This window comes from Nicotiana tabacum, chromosome 1 (genome assembly GCF_000715075.1).
Source record: "Nicotiana tabacum cultivar K326 chromosome 1, ASM71507v2, whole genome shotgun sequence".
NCBI lineage: Eukaryota > Viridiplantae > Streptophyta > Magnoliopsida > Solanales > Solanaceae > Nicotiana > Nicotiana tabacum.
This window is the reverse complement of record NC_134080.1, coordinates 207,792,727-207,804,413: the sequence shown is the minus strand read 5'-3', so window position 1 is coordinate 207,804,413 and position 11,687 is coordinate 207,792,727. Positions and strand designations below refer to the sequence as shown.

Genomic DNA, 11,687 nt, shown 5'->3' with positions numbered 1-11,687 from the left:
TCTATTGTGTCTTTCCTTGTGAGTTCTTTTATTCCGTTTCTTTGAGTTCTAGAATTTTTGCGTTTATTTATTTGTCGTACTCTTGTGTTATTGTCATTGTTGTTGTTGTACTTATTATTGTGATGCACGAGATTTCTGTCGTGTGGTTGTTATTGTGATGCATGAGGTTTCTGTCGTACGGTTGTTATTGTGATGCACAAGGTTTCTACCATGCGGATGTTATGGTATTGCATGAGGTTTCTGATGTACTATTGTTATTATTGATATTTGCACATGCGATGTGACAAGGCGGGCCATATATGTGGGTTGCGCATGTGGCAAGACAAGGTGGGAATATTATTATGCACGTATGACGAGACAAGGTGGGCATTTACTTTATTATGGTGCACTTGGCGAGACAAGGTGGGCTATGTCAGGGATTGATTGCGATAACGTGTGATGGCCTGGGGGCATTGTTGTGGTGTGCCTACCCTGTGTGAGTCAAACTGTGTTTATTTCGTAGTGGTCGTTTCTTATGTGTCATTCATTGTTTCTATTCTTATTAGTTGGCCTGAACTGTGATAGAACACTGGCACAAGCATACACGTAGTTAATCACCCCTAACTATTTAAGAAAATGGATTTTGATGTTATTGATCGTTTCTATACACCCTCTTCTATTTGCCTCTACATGAGAAGGGTTCTATTAGCACGTGCATCGTCCGTGCAATTATTGGTTATAATGATGGTACAAGATGTCAAGTCTTTAGGGTTCGCATATTGGGACCCATGAATTATAAATATTTTAAGATTCAGTACCTCATTGAGATTATTGGATAAAACCTGATGTGAAAGTGGTTATTTTCATCTAGTTGCAACTGCCCTTCTTTTAATTGTGTTCATTGGATTTAGACCGTGTTCAGCTTACTCTATTGTGTTATTACTTGTTGTGTTCTGCTGCAAATTGTTGTTTCTATTTCTTATTGCAAGTACTATATTATCGTTGTCATTATGCGTAGCTTTAAAGAGATGACGTATTCTATTAGTTTTGCACTTATACTTGCTCAGGCTATTTAGTTCAGTAGGTGTCTTGACTGTTCCTCATCACTACTCCACTGAGGTTAGTCTTGATACTTGTTGGGTACCGCTGTGGTGTACTCATACTACACTTCTGCATATTTTTGTGCAAATATAGGTATTTCGAAGTCAGTCGCTCGATAACTGGCTGTGCGGATTTTACTGTGGAGACTCAAGATAAACCTGCTACTGTGTTCGCAGGCTTCGGAATCACCTTCTGATGTTATTTTTACTCTATTTATCCTTATTTCAAAACAGTTGTCTTTAAAGATTCTAGCAAACTCTGTAGAGCTTATAACTTGTACTACCAGTTTTGGGATTTGTAAATTGCATAGATATTTCTATTCCTTATTGTCAGATGTTGGTTAAATACTGTATAATATTTCAATGAATATTAGGCTTACCTAGTCCCTAAGAGTAGGTTCCATCACGACCTCTTACGGAGGGAGATTTGGGTCGTGACATCAACTTACCTCTTTTCCCAAACTGTCTCACACCTTTCATAGGGGAGACCCCTAGGATCACGTTATCCCCAATTGTGAATGCTAAATCTCTTCTTCTCTTATTTGTGTAAGACTTTTGTTTGTTTTGAGCTGTGATCCTGGTTAATTAAACACTGTCAATAGCTTCTTGTACTAGGCCAGGTCCCCATAAGTTATTCTCACCAGCTTCAAACCATCCGATAAGAGAACAACATCTCTTACCATACAATGCTTCGTATGGTGCCATGGCATCTGAATGTTGGACTTAATGTTATTATTGTAGGGAAATTCAGCTAAAGATAGATAGGCATTCCAACAACCTCCAAACTCAATAATGCAATCTCTCAACATATCCTTTAAGATCTGTATAGTATATTCGGACTTTGTGTTTGTCTGCGATAAAAATTGATACTATGATCTACTCGTGTACCCAACATTTCTTGAGAAGGTTTTCAAATAGTGAAGTAAATTATAATCTTCTATGAGATGGTGGATAATAAAGCTTTATTGAGTCAGATAATTTTCTGTTCAGGTAGATCTGTGTATATTTTACCTCACTATAAGAGGTTTAGACTATGAAGAAATGTGCCTACTCTATAAGGTAATTTACAAATATTTCACATATAATCATACCTCTAATGGTTTGGGTAATTTAGTCATATAATATATTAATTCAATTTTATTTCTATTTCAGAATCTTGAATTGTTGTTCTAGGCCTGTGACTCGCAATTGCTTGCCTTAACATGCTGACATGTCAAATAGTTAGACACAAAGTTAACGAATTTTTTTTCCTTCTTTCTTTTCCAATCAATCCAATTTTTTCTAGTCATGGTTCATCTTATAGACATGATATATACAGTGTATCATCTCCATCATGAATAGCATGTCTCAACCCATATGTGTTTGCTACACATAATTAATTACCTAATTGGAGAATACCATCTAGAAATTAATCTCGGTACTTGAACAATCACTCATCCTCGTATTGACTAGCCTTTATGCACTCTACATCAGGCTTGACCAATAGCCAATAATGTCTTTGAATTTTTTTCACATTAAATCTAATACGTGTATCCTCTAGTTTATGCATATCTTTGTCCAGAAGTATCTTTACAGGAACTATATGTGCCAAATTAGCCATGTTTTTTTTTTTTGCATAAGCCATAATATTTATATTTCCCGAACAATATAACATAGTACAATTATATCTTCATTAGTTCCCTCCATCAACATTGTTAAATATTTATATCTTTGTTAGTTTTAAATGTATTTCATGCTCTTGTGGTATGTATAAATCTCATAGATTTCTTCGTATAAATAGTGTCTCTAAATCTTAAAAAAAATACCATTATATCCATCTCCAAATCATAAGTGGCATAATATGACTTGAGCTTCTTCAATTTCCTTGAGCTTCTTCAATTTCACATGACTATTGTGCATGAGAAAACATCCTAATCCTACCCTCGAAGTATCACAGAACATCGTGAATCCTCTAGAGCCTACTAGAACAAGGCTAACATTGGTATGATTGTCAAACGTGTCTTGGCTTCAGGAATCTCGTTGTACATTCCTCCATCCGCTGAAGTTTAGTGATTTTGTATGTTAACTTGGTGAGTGGTGCTGCTATTCTTAAGAAATCCTACACAAATGCCTACAGTAGCATGTCAAACAAAAGAAAAGTCAATATCTGTAGGAGAAATGGGTCTCGGCCATTTATAAATTGCTTCTATCTTCTTAGAATCTACCAACTTTTCATTCTTAGATACCATGTGTCCTGTGAATACCACCGAGTCTAACTAAAATTCACAATTGAAGAACTTGGTAAACAGTTGATTTTCCTGCAGCATCTTTAACATATTTTTCAAGTGATTCTCGTGCTCTTCCTGGCTACGAGAATGTACCAAAATATAGCAAGTAAAAACTATGATTTTTTTTTCAGAAATAAATTTGAACACCATATTAATTATATACATCATTAATGCAGTTGGAGCATTGGCCAATCTAAAGGACATCAAAAGTAATCATAATGTTTGTACCAAGTGTTAGAGGCAAACATCAAAATATCTTCCTTTCTTATCATAATCTGATGATTACTAGACCAAAAAAATGGTTCTTTGTAACTGATTAAACAAGTTATCTATACAAGACAATGGATATTGGTAATGCATTGTTATCTGATTTAATTATTTGTAGTTGATGCACATTCTGAAGGACTTATCCCCTTATTTTTTTCAAACAATATTGGTGTACCCAATGGTGCAACACTCGATATTTTAAAACCTGTATCCAGTAAGTTAGCTCTCTCAACTTTGTTGGTGCCATATGATATGGTTTACGTGTCAGGTGTCAAATCAATACTAAAGTCTATTTCTCATATTGGAGGTAGTCTTGGTAAATCCTTAGGAATACATAAGAGAATCTCTCACTATGATGCTTCTACTTTTTTTCAAACTAAGTTTCACATATCTTGGATATTTTTACTGAAGTTATGAGACCTTAACCATTCTTATTCAATAATTGTAGAGCTTCCTTAAATGATATAACCTCGATTATCACTGGGATATGATTTTTTTTACAATTAGGTTTGCTAAATACAATTAGGGATAAAAAAGAAAATAATTATATTCTCACTGTAATTGCTCTTATTAGATAAAGCGTATAGATAAATCAGTTTCAAATTTTGGCGTTAACCTGACGGGCTGGTCTGGGCTGGGCGCGAAAAAGATAGCCCGTTCGGTTATTGTTCCGAGCTGGTTAGTGGGATGGATAAATGGGCTGAGAAATTCCGATCTAGTTGGGATCCGTCTGGGTTTGGGCTTAACGGGTCCGGATCGGGCCGGGTTACTTATTTTTTCTTTAGCATATTTTGTTTTTCTTATTCAATGTTATTGATACTTAAATGTTTGCAAACTTTTAAGGCTTAGAATTAAACTTTAATGTTTTAAATTTGAAATTTGAATTTTAAAATTTTAAATTAAGTGTCCACAAAAAATTATTTAATAAGATCAATAGGCAATATGTAAGGATCAACTCCGAAGGCTTTTGTTTTATATTTTCATTGAATAATAAATAATATTTCAAATTAATTTGCAAGTTCTGTTTTAAATTTTTTTATTTTTGAACTTGCAAATTAAAATTTTACAACAATTATAAAAAATAAGAAAGAGTAAATCATATGCTTTGCATCATTTTTGTAAGTTCATCCATGTCAACATGAGGTTCTTGGTTTCCGGCATTGCCTGATCAGAACCATAAATCATTATATCTCCAATTTCTTGGTCCTCTGTATCATCTACCTCTTCACGCCCTTGATTTCGCCATTCTGATCTTATTTAATCTCTGAAGCACACTAGAATTTTCAAAGCGTTGCTGCCCAATGAATGACGGGTATCTCCTAGTTGCTGCCTTGCTTGACTAAAGGCGCTCTCTAATTCGACCGTTGAAATCGGCATATTTAGCATGTCTCGATCCATGGCCAAAAGAACAGGAAATTGATTTGAGTTGCTTCTCCACCAACCCAGCGGTAAAAATTATTTTGTGTGAGTCTCAGTGACTTTTGCAAGTAGAATTGGAGTTCATCAATATTATTGCTATTAGTTTGTTGATGTTCTCCTAGTGTAGATCAACTCAAATAATCTTTAACACCATCATTATCCTCCAAAGCACTGGTCCCAGATGTTGAAACTAACTTGAAGGAATATTTGCATCTACAGGAGTAAAAGCATCAACAATGTTAGCATAATAAATATATTAAATTTGTAAATGTTTGTGTAGATCAGAAATATTAGTTTCAATATCAGGGATTTCAGTTGGTCCAATATCCATATAAACATATAAAGCAGTGATTAATTGGCAACAAGTGGCCATTTTGATAGAAGTGTTTAAAATAGCACCAGTTAGGTAAATAGGGGTAATTGGGTAGAAATATTTCTTAAATTTATCTAGCATAGATTCAACAACAGTAGTATATCCTTCTTTCTTCTTCAAATTATGGAGTAAAAGAGACATTTCAGCAATATGAACTAAACCATTTGATAAAGTAGGAAAATAAGCTCCAGAAAACTCAACTGTAGCTATATAAAAAAAAATTATAAAAGTTTACAATATTTTTAATGGCATCCCAAGTTCTAGATGTTAACAAACGATTAAGATTGGTACAATGAAAATTAGCAACTTGTTATGAAATATAACCCAAAATAACAATATAGAACAAGCAAAAACAAACTAAGAGATATAGAGAGAAAGAGAGGAAGAGAGATTCTTATTTCTTCTTCAATTGTGTATTTTTCCTATCTATTACAAGGCCTTTATATAGGCATAAAAAGTGAAGAAAATATGTCATGGAATATGTCATTGAACATACAAATTATGTCATTGAATATGTCATTAAGCATTTTAGCTAAAGATCATGGAAGAAGAGTAGACATCCACCATAATGTGATATTCATCATAACACTCCCCCTTGGATGTCCATAGATAATGTGCCTTGTTAAAAACTATCTAAAAAAAATATTGGGATGTACATAATTATTTATGATATGCATTGCTTGTTGCCTCATTAAAAACCTTACCAGGAAAACCCAGTGGGACAAAACCTTGGCTAAGGAAAAGAGTGCAGCGTATAGTTACTCCCCCTGATGAAAAATCACTTAATGTCTCGAAGACGACGCATTCCAATCTTATATATCAGCTTTTCAAATATTGAGGTTGGTAATGCCTTAGTGAACAGATCAGCCAAATTATCACTTGAACGAACTTGTTGTACATCTATTTCACCATTCTTCTGAAGATCATGAGTGAAAAAGAATTTTGGTGAAATGTGTTTTGTTCTATCTCCTTTGATATATCCTCCTTTCAATTGAGCTATGCATGCAGCATTGTCTTCATACAATATTGTTGGAATATTCTCTTTCGAAGAAAAACCACATGTTTGCTGAATGTGTTGAGTTATAGATCTTAACCAAACGCATTCTCGACTTGCTTCGTGAATGGCTATTATCTCTGCATGATTTGAAGAAGTAGCAACCATAGTTTGTTTTGTCGAACGCCATGATATGGCTGTACCTCCACTTGTAAATAAATAGCCTGTCTGAGATCGACCTTTGTGTGGATCAGACAAATATCCTGCATCTGCATAACCAATCAATGATGGCTTGGATTCGTTTGAATAAAATAAACTCATATCAATGGTCCCTTGGAGGTATCTGAATATATGTTTAATACCATTCCAGTGTCTTTGTGTTGGCGAAGTACTAAATCTTGCCAATAAACTTACTGAGAAAGCTATATCTGGTCGGGAATTATTGGCAAGATACATTAATGCCCCAATTGCACTAAGATATGGTACTTCGGCACCAAGAAGCTCTTCATCATTTTCATGAGGTCGGAATGGATCTTTCTTTATATCAAGTGATCTCACAACCATTGGGGTACTCAATGGATGTGCTTTATCCATATAGAATCACTTTAAAATCTTTTCGGTATATGTTGATTGATGGACAAATATTCCATCTTTCATATACTCAATTTGTAGACCAAGACAAAATTTTGTCTTTCCAAGATCTTTCATTTCAAATTCTTTCTTCAAACAGTCTACTGTTTTTGGAAGCTCCTCAGGAGTTCCAATGATATTTAAATCATCAACATACACAGCGGTTATAACAAATTCAGATCCAGACCTTTTTATAAAGACACAAGGAAAAATTGGATCATTCTTGTACCCTTCTTTCAACAGGTATTCACTCAGGCGATTGTACCACATACGACCTGATTGTTTCAATCCGTATAAAGATTTCTGAAGCTTTATTGAACAAGTTTCTCGAAAACCTTTATAGGCTTCTGGCACTTTAAATCCCTCAGGTACTTTCATAAAAATTTCGTTGTCTAATGATCCATACAAATAGGCTGTAACAACATCCATTAGATGCATATCAAGTTTTTCTTGCACTGCCATATTTATGAGATACCTGAAGGTGATAGTATCCACTACAGGAGAATATGTCTCCATATAATCAATTCCAGGCCTTTGGGAAAACCCTTGTGCCACAAGTCGTGCTTTATATCTAACGAAATCATTTTTATCATTTCGTTACCGCACAAAAACCCATTTATACCCTACTGGCTTTATGCCTTCAAGTGTTCGAACTATGGGTCCGAAGACTTCACGTTTTCCAAGTGAAGTTAACTCTGCCTGGATAGCGTCTTTCCATTTTGGCCAATCATTTCTCTGTCTACATTCATTGATAGATTTTGGTTCAAGATCCTCATCTTGTTGCATTATTTCAACAGCAACATTATAAGCAAAAATGTTATCGATAACAACATTATTTCGGTTCCATCTTTTCCCGGTTGAGACGTAACTTATTGATATCTCTTCATTTTCATTATTTTCAGGTACCTGGACCTCCCCTAAGGTCTTATCATTTGTTACGTCTTGGGGCTCTTCTTGAGCCACTACCTCTGTGTTATGTTCACTTTGATCATTTGCTCCTTTTCTTCTTCGAGGATTTTTATCTTTAGAACCGATTGGTCTACCACGTTTCAAGCATGGCTTAGACTCATTTGCTTTAATTAATTGTCCTGCCGGGATATCAACTCGAATTGGTGCATTAGCAGCTGGAATATGTGACTTGGTCACCCTTGGTAGGTCAGTGAATGCATCTGGCAATTGATTTGCAATATTTTGCAAATGAATAATCTTTTGAACCTCTTGTTCACATTGATTTGTTCGAGTATCTAAATGAGACAGTGATAATGCATTCCAATCTATATTCTTTTTCAGCTGCTTATTTTATCCCCCTAATGTTGGATATACTAATTCATCAAAATGACAATCAGAAAATCTTGCCGTAAATAAATCTCCAATCATCGGCTCTAGATATTTTATAATTGAAGGAGATTCATATCCAACATATATCCCCAACCTTCTTTGAGGACCCATCTTTGTGCGTTGTGGTGGAGCAATTGGAACATATATCGCACAACCAAAGATCCTAAGATGGGAAATATTTGGCTCCTGGCCAAAAGCCAATTGCAATGGGGAGACTTTATGATAACTTGTGGGCCTTATCCGCACAAGTGATGCTGCGTGCAAAATAGCATGACCCCATACTGAAATGGGAAGTTTTGTTCTCATAAGAATTGGTATAGCAATTAATTGGAGGCGTTTGATCAATGATTCTGCAAGACCATTTTGTGTATGAACATGAGCAACCGGATGCTCAATGGTTATCCCAGTTGAAATACAATAATCATTAAAGGCTTGGGATGTAAACTCACCAGCATTATCAAGACGGATTGTCTTAATTGCATAATCTGGAAACTGTGCTCTTAGCTTTATTATTTGAGCCAACAATCTCGCAAATGCCATATTGCGAGTTGATAGTAAGCACACATATGACCATCTTGTAGATGCATCTATCAAAACCATATAATATTTAAATGGTCCATATGGAGGGTGAATGGGCCCACATATATCACCTTGTATACGTTCCAGAAATGCAGGGGATTCCATCCTAACTTTAATAGTTGATGGTCTAATAATTAATTTTCCTTGAGAACATGCAGCACAAGAGAATTCCTTAAATTGAAGAATTTTCTGATTCTTCATTGCATGTCCATGTGAATTCTCAATTATTTTACGCATCATATTAGAACCAGGATGGCCCAACCGGTCATGCCAAATAATAAAATTATCTTGATTAGTAAACTTCTTGTTTACTACGGCATGTGTTTCAATCCTGCTAATACTTGTGTAGTATAAGCCGAAGGAAAAAGCGGGTAACATTTCAAGCACATATTTCTTACCGGACGTTATTGTAGTAATATAAAGATATTCAATCTTTTCATCATTTGTAGTCTCAATATGATAGCCATTTTGGCGAATATCTTTGAAACTTAATAAGTTTCTTTGAGATTTACTACAATATAGTGCTTCATCAATAGCCAAATTTGTTCCTCCTGGTAGTAATAAATTGGCTCTTCCAGAACCTTCAATTAATCTTGTACTGCCGGATATTGTATTAACATTCGCTTCTTTCATTACCAAATAAGAGAAATATCTCTTATCTTTTAAAATAGTGTGTGTTGTAGCACTATCCAAAAGACATATATCATCTTTATTAATCTTGAGTCCAACTGAAGACTGTGGAATTTTCATATTCTTCATAAAAAAGACAAATAATACATCATAAGAAATATGAAAGACAAGCAAAAAAAATATTAAGAAATACATTAGAAATATAGAAACTAGCAATACATGATGCATTAGGAAAATACACTCAAGAAAAAATAAACTAGTTGCAAACATAAACATAACAACTTTTATAACTTCATTCCCCAGTAAGATGATTCATTCTTCAGTCAATATCCTCAAAGAAGTCTCCAACTTCTAAATGAGTAATTTGTTAGGCCTTCAAAATCATCATCTTTATATGCAGGATGTGCCTTAGAATCATATTTATTTGAGGGACCTGCTTCATCATTATTATTTTGAAAGGTCAAGTGTGCCTCCACATTATTTTCTTTTTTCTTGAGGGAGGCTTGATAAAGTTTGACAAAATGTTCTGGCGTACGACAAATGCGCGCCCAATGACCTCTCATACCACATCGGTGACACATACTAGCTTTACCTTTTGAATGATTAATTTGAGAACCCTTATTGTTCTCCAATTTATTTCCACCATAATGACGATAATTGTTTCGCCCCCTGCCACGTCCACGTTTATGACCATGTCCACGACCACGGTAATTATTTTGTTTTCTTTCAAACTTATCATATGTTGCTATAGCATTCACTTTCGGAAATGAAGCTGACCCAGTAGGACGGGCTTCATGATTTTTCATTAATAGAGTATTATTCTGCTCAGCCACAAGTAGGCATGTGATTAACTCAGAATATTTCTTAAAACCTTTTTCACGGTATTGTTGTTGTAGCACCACATTTGAAGCGTGAAAAGTAGAAAATGTTTTTTCCAATAAGTCCTCATCTGTGATAGTGTCTCCACATAATTTTAATAGAGAACTTACTTTAAAGATAACAGAATTATACTCACTTACAGTTTTAAAGTCTTGCAACCTTAAATGTATCCACTCATACCGAGCTTTTGGTAATACCGTAAGTTTTAGTTGGTCATATCGATCCTTCAAATTAATCCATAATTCAAGTGGATCTTTTACTGTTAAATATTCAGTTTTTAACCCTTCATGTAAATGATGGCGAAGGAAAATCATGGCTTTCGCTTTATCCTGATTTGATGCTTCATTTCCTTGTATAATCGTATTTCCAAGACCTTTAGCGTCGAGGTGAATTTCAGCATCAAGGACCCATGATAAATAGTTCTTCCCGGTGATGTCAAGTGCCACAAATTCAAGTTTTGATAAATTTGACATAGTGAAAACTATCATAAAAGATGAATAAGTTAGAGAAATAATTATAATAATAAACAATTAATGAAACAAATCGATTAAGGTAAAACAAATGAAAATAAAGCTATATCATGTTAGCAATCTACTATTTCATTTTATTCATGCCATAAAATAGAAACTATATATTATTTCATTTCACTTTATATTATTGATATATATATAGAATTTAACGTTTTATTAGTTGCAGTGACTAGATAATGTATACACTACATACATATGCATACATTTTTTTTAATGGTATTGTGTCAGGTGTGAAAAACAACATGATAAACAAAAATATGAAAAAGGGAACAACAACATGAATGATGTAAATTATCAAAAATTGCAAAGAAAAATTTAGGTTGTAAGAATTATGCATATGATATATGTACTGCCATAAATAAAATGATTATAATGATACATACCTCAATAAAATATGGCTCAACTTAGCTGGAGTTAAGAATAAAATTAGAGCTTCGTGCTGATAACGTGTTATGAAATATAACCCAAAATAACAATATAGAACAAGCAAAAACAAACTAAGAGATATAGAGAGAAAGAGAGGAAGAGAGATTCTTATTTCTTCTTCAATTGTGTATTTTTCCTATCTATTACAAGGCCTTTATATAGGCATAAAAAGTGAAGAAAATATGTCATGGAATATGTCATTGAACATACAAATTATGTCATTGAATATGTCATTAAGCATTTTAGCTAAAGATCATGGAAGAAGAGTAGACATCC

General features: G+C 34.2%; 1 protein-coding gene across 1 annotated transcript; it reads right to left on the bottom strand.

Moving 5' to 3' along the window:
* Positions 1-9,748: 9,748 nt before the first annotated feature.
* LOC142182179 (uncharacterized) lies at positions 9,749-11,538 on the bottom strand. Its single transcript, XM_075256207.1, has 2 exons — positions 11,369-11,538; positions 9,749-10,936 (listed from the first exon to the last, which is right to left on the bottom strand). The coding sequence occupies exon 2, from the start codon at positions 10,926-10,928 to the stop codon at positions 9,909-9,911; it is 1,020 nt and encodes a 339-aa protein (XP_075112308.1). The 5' UTR covers positions 10,929-10,936; positions 11,369-11,538; the 3' UTR covers positions 9,749-9,908.
* Positions 11,539-11,687: the final 149 nt, after the last annotated feature.

What these genes read in the sequence shown, in the direction of transcription:
- LOC142182179 (XM_075256207.1), bottom strand. Translation starts at nt 10,928, where the DNA reads ATGTCAAATTTATCAAAACTTGAATTTGTGGCACTTGACATCACCGGG.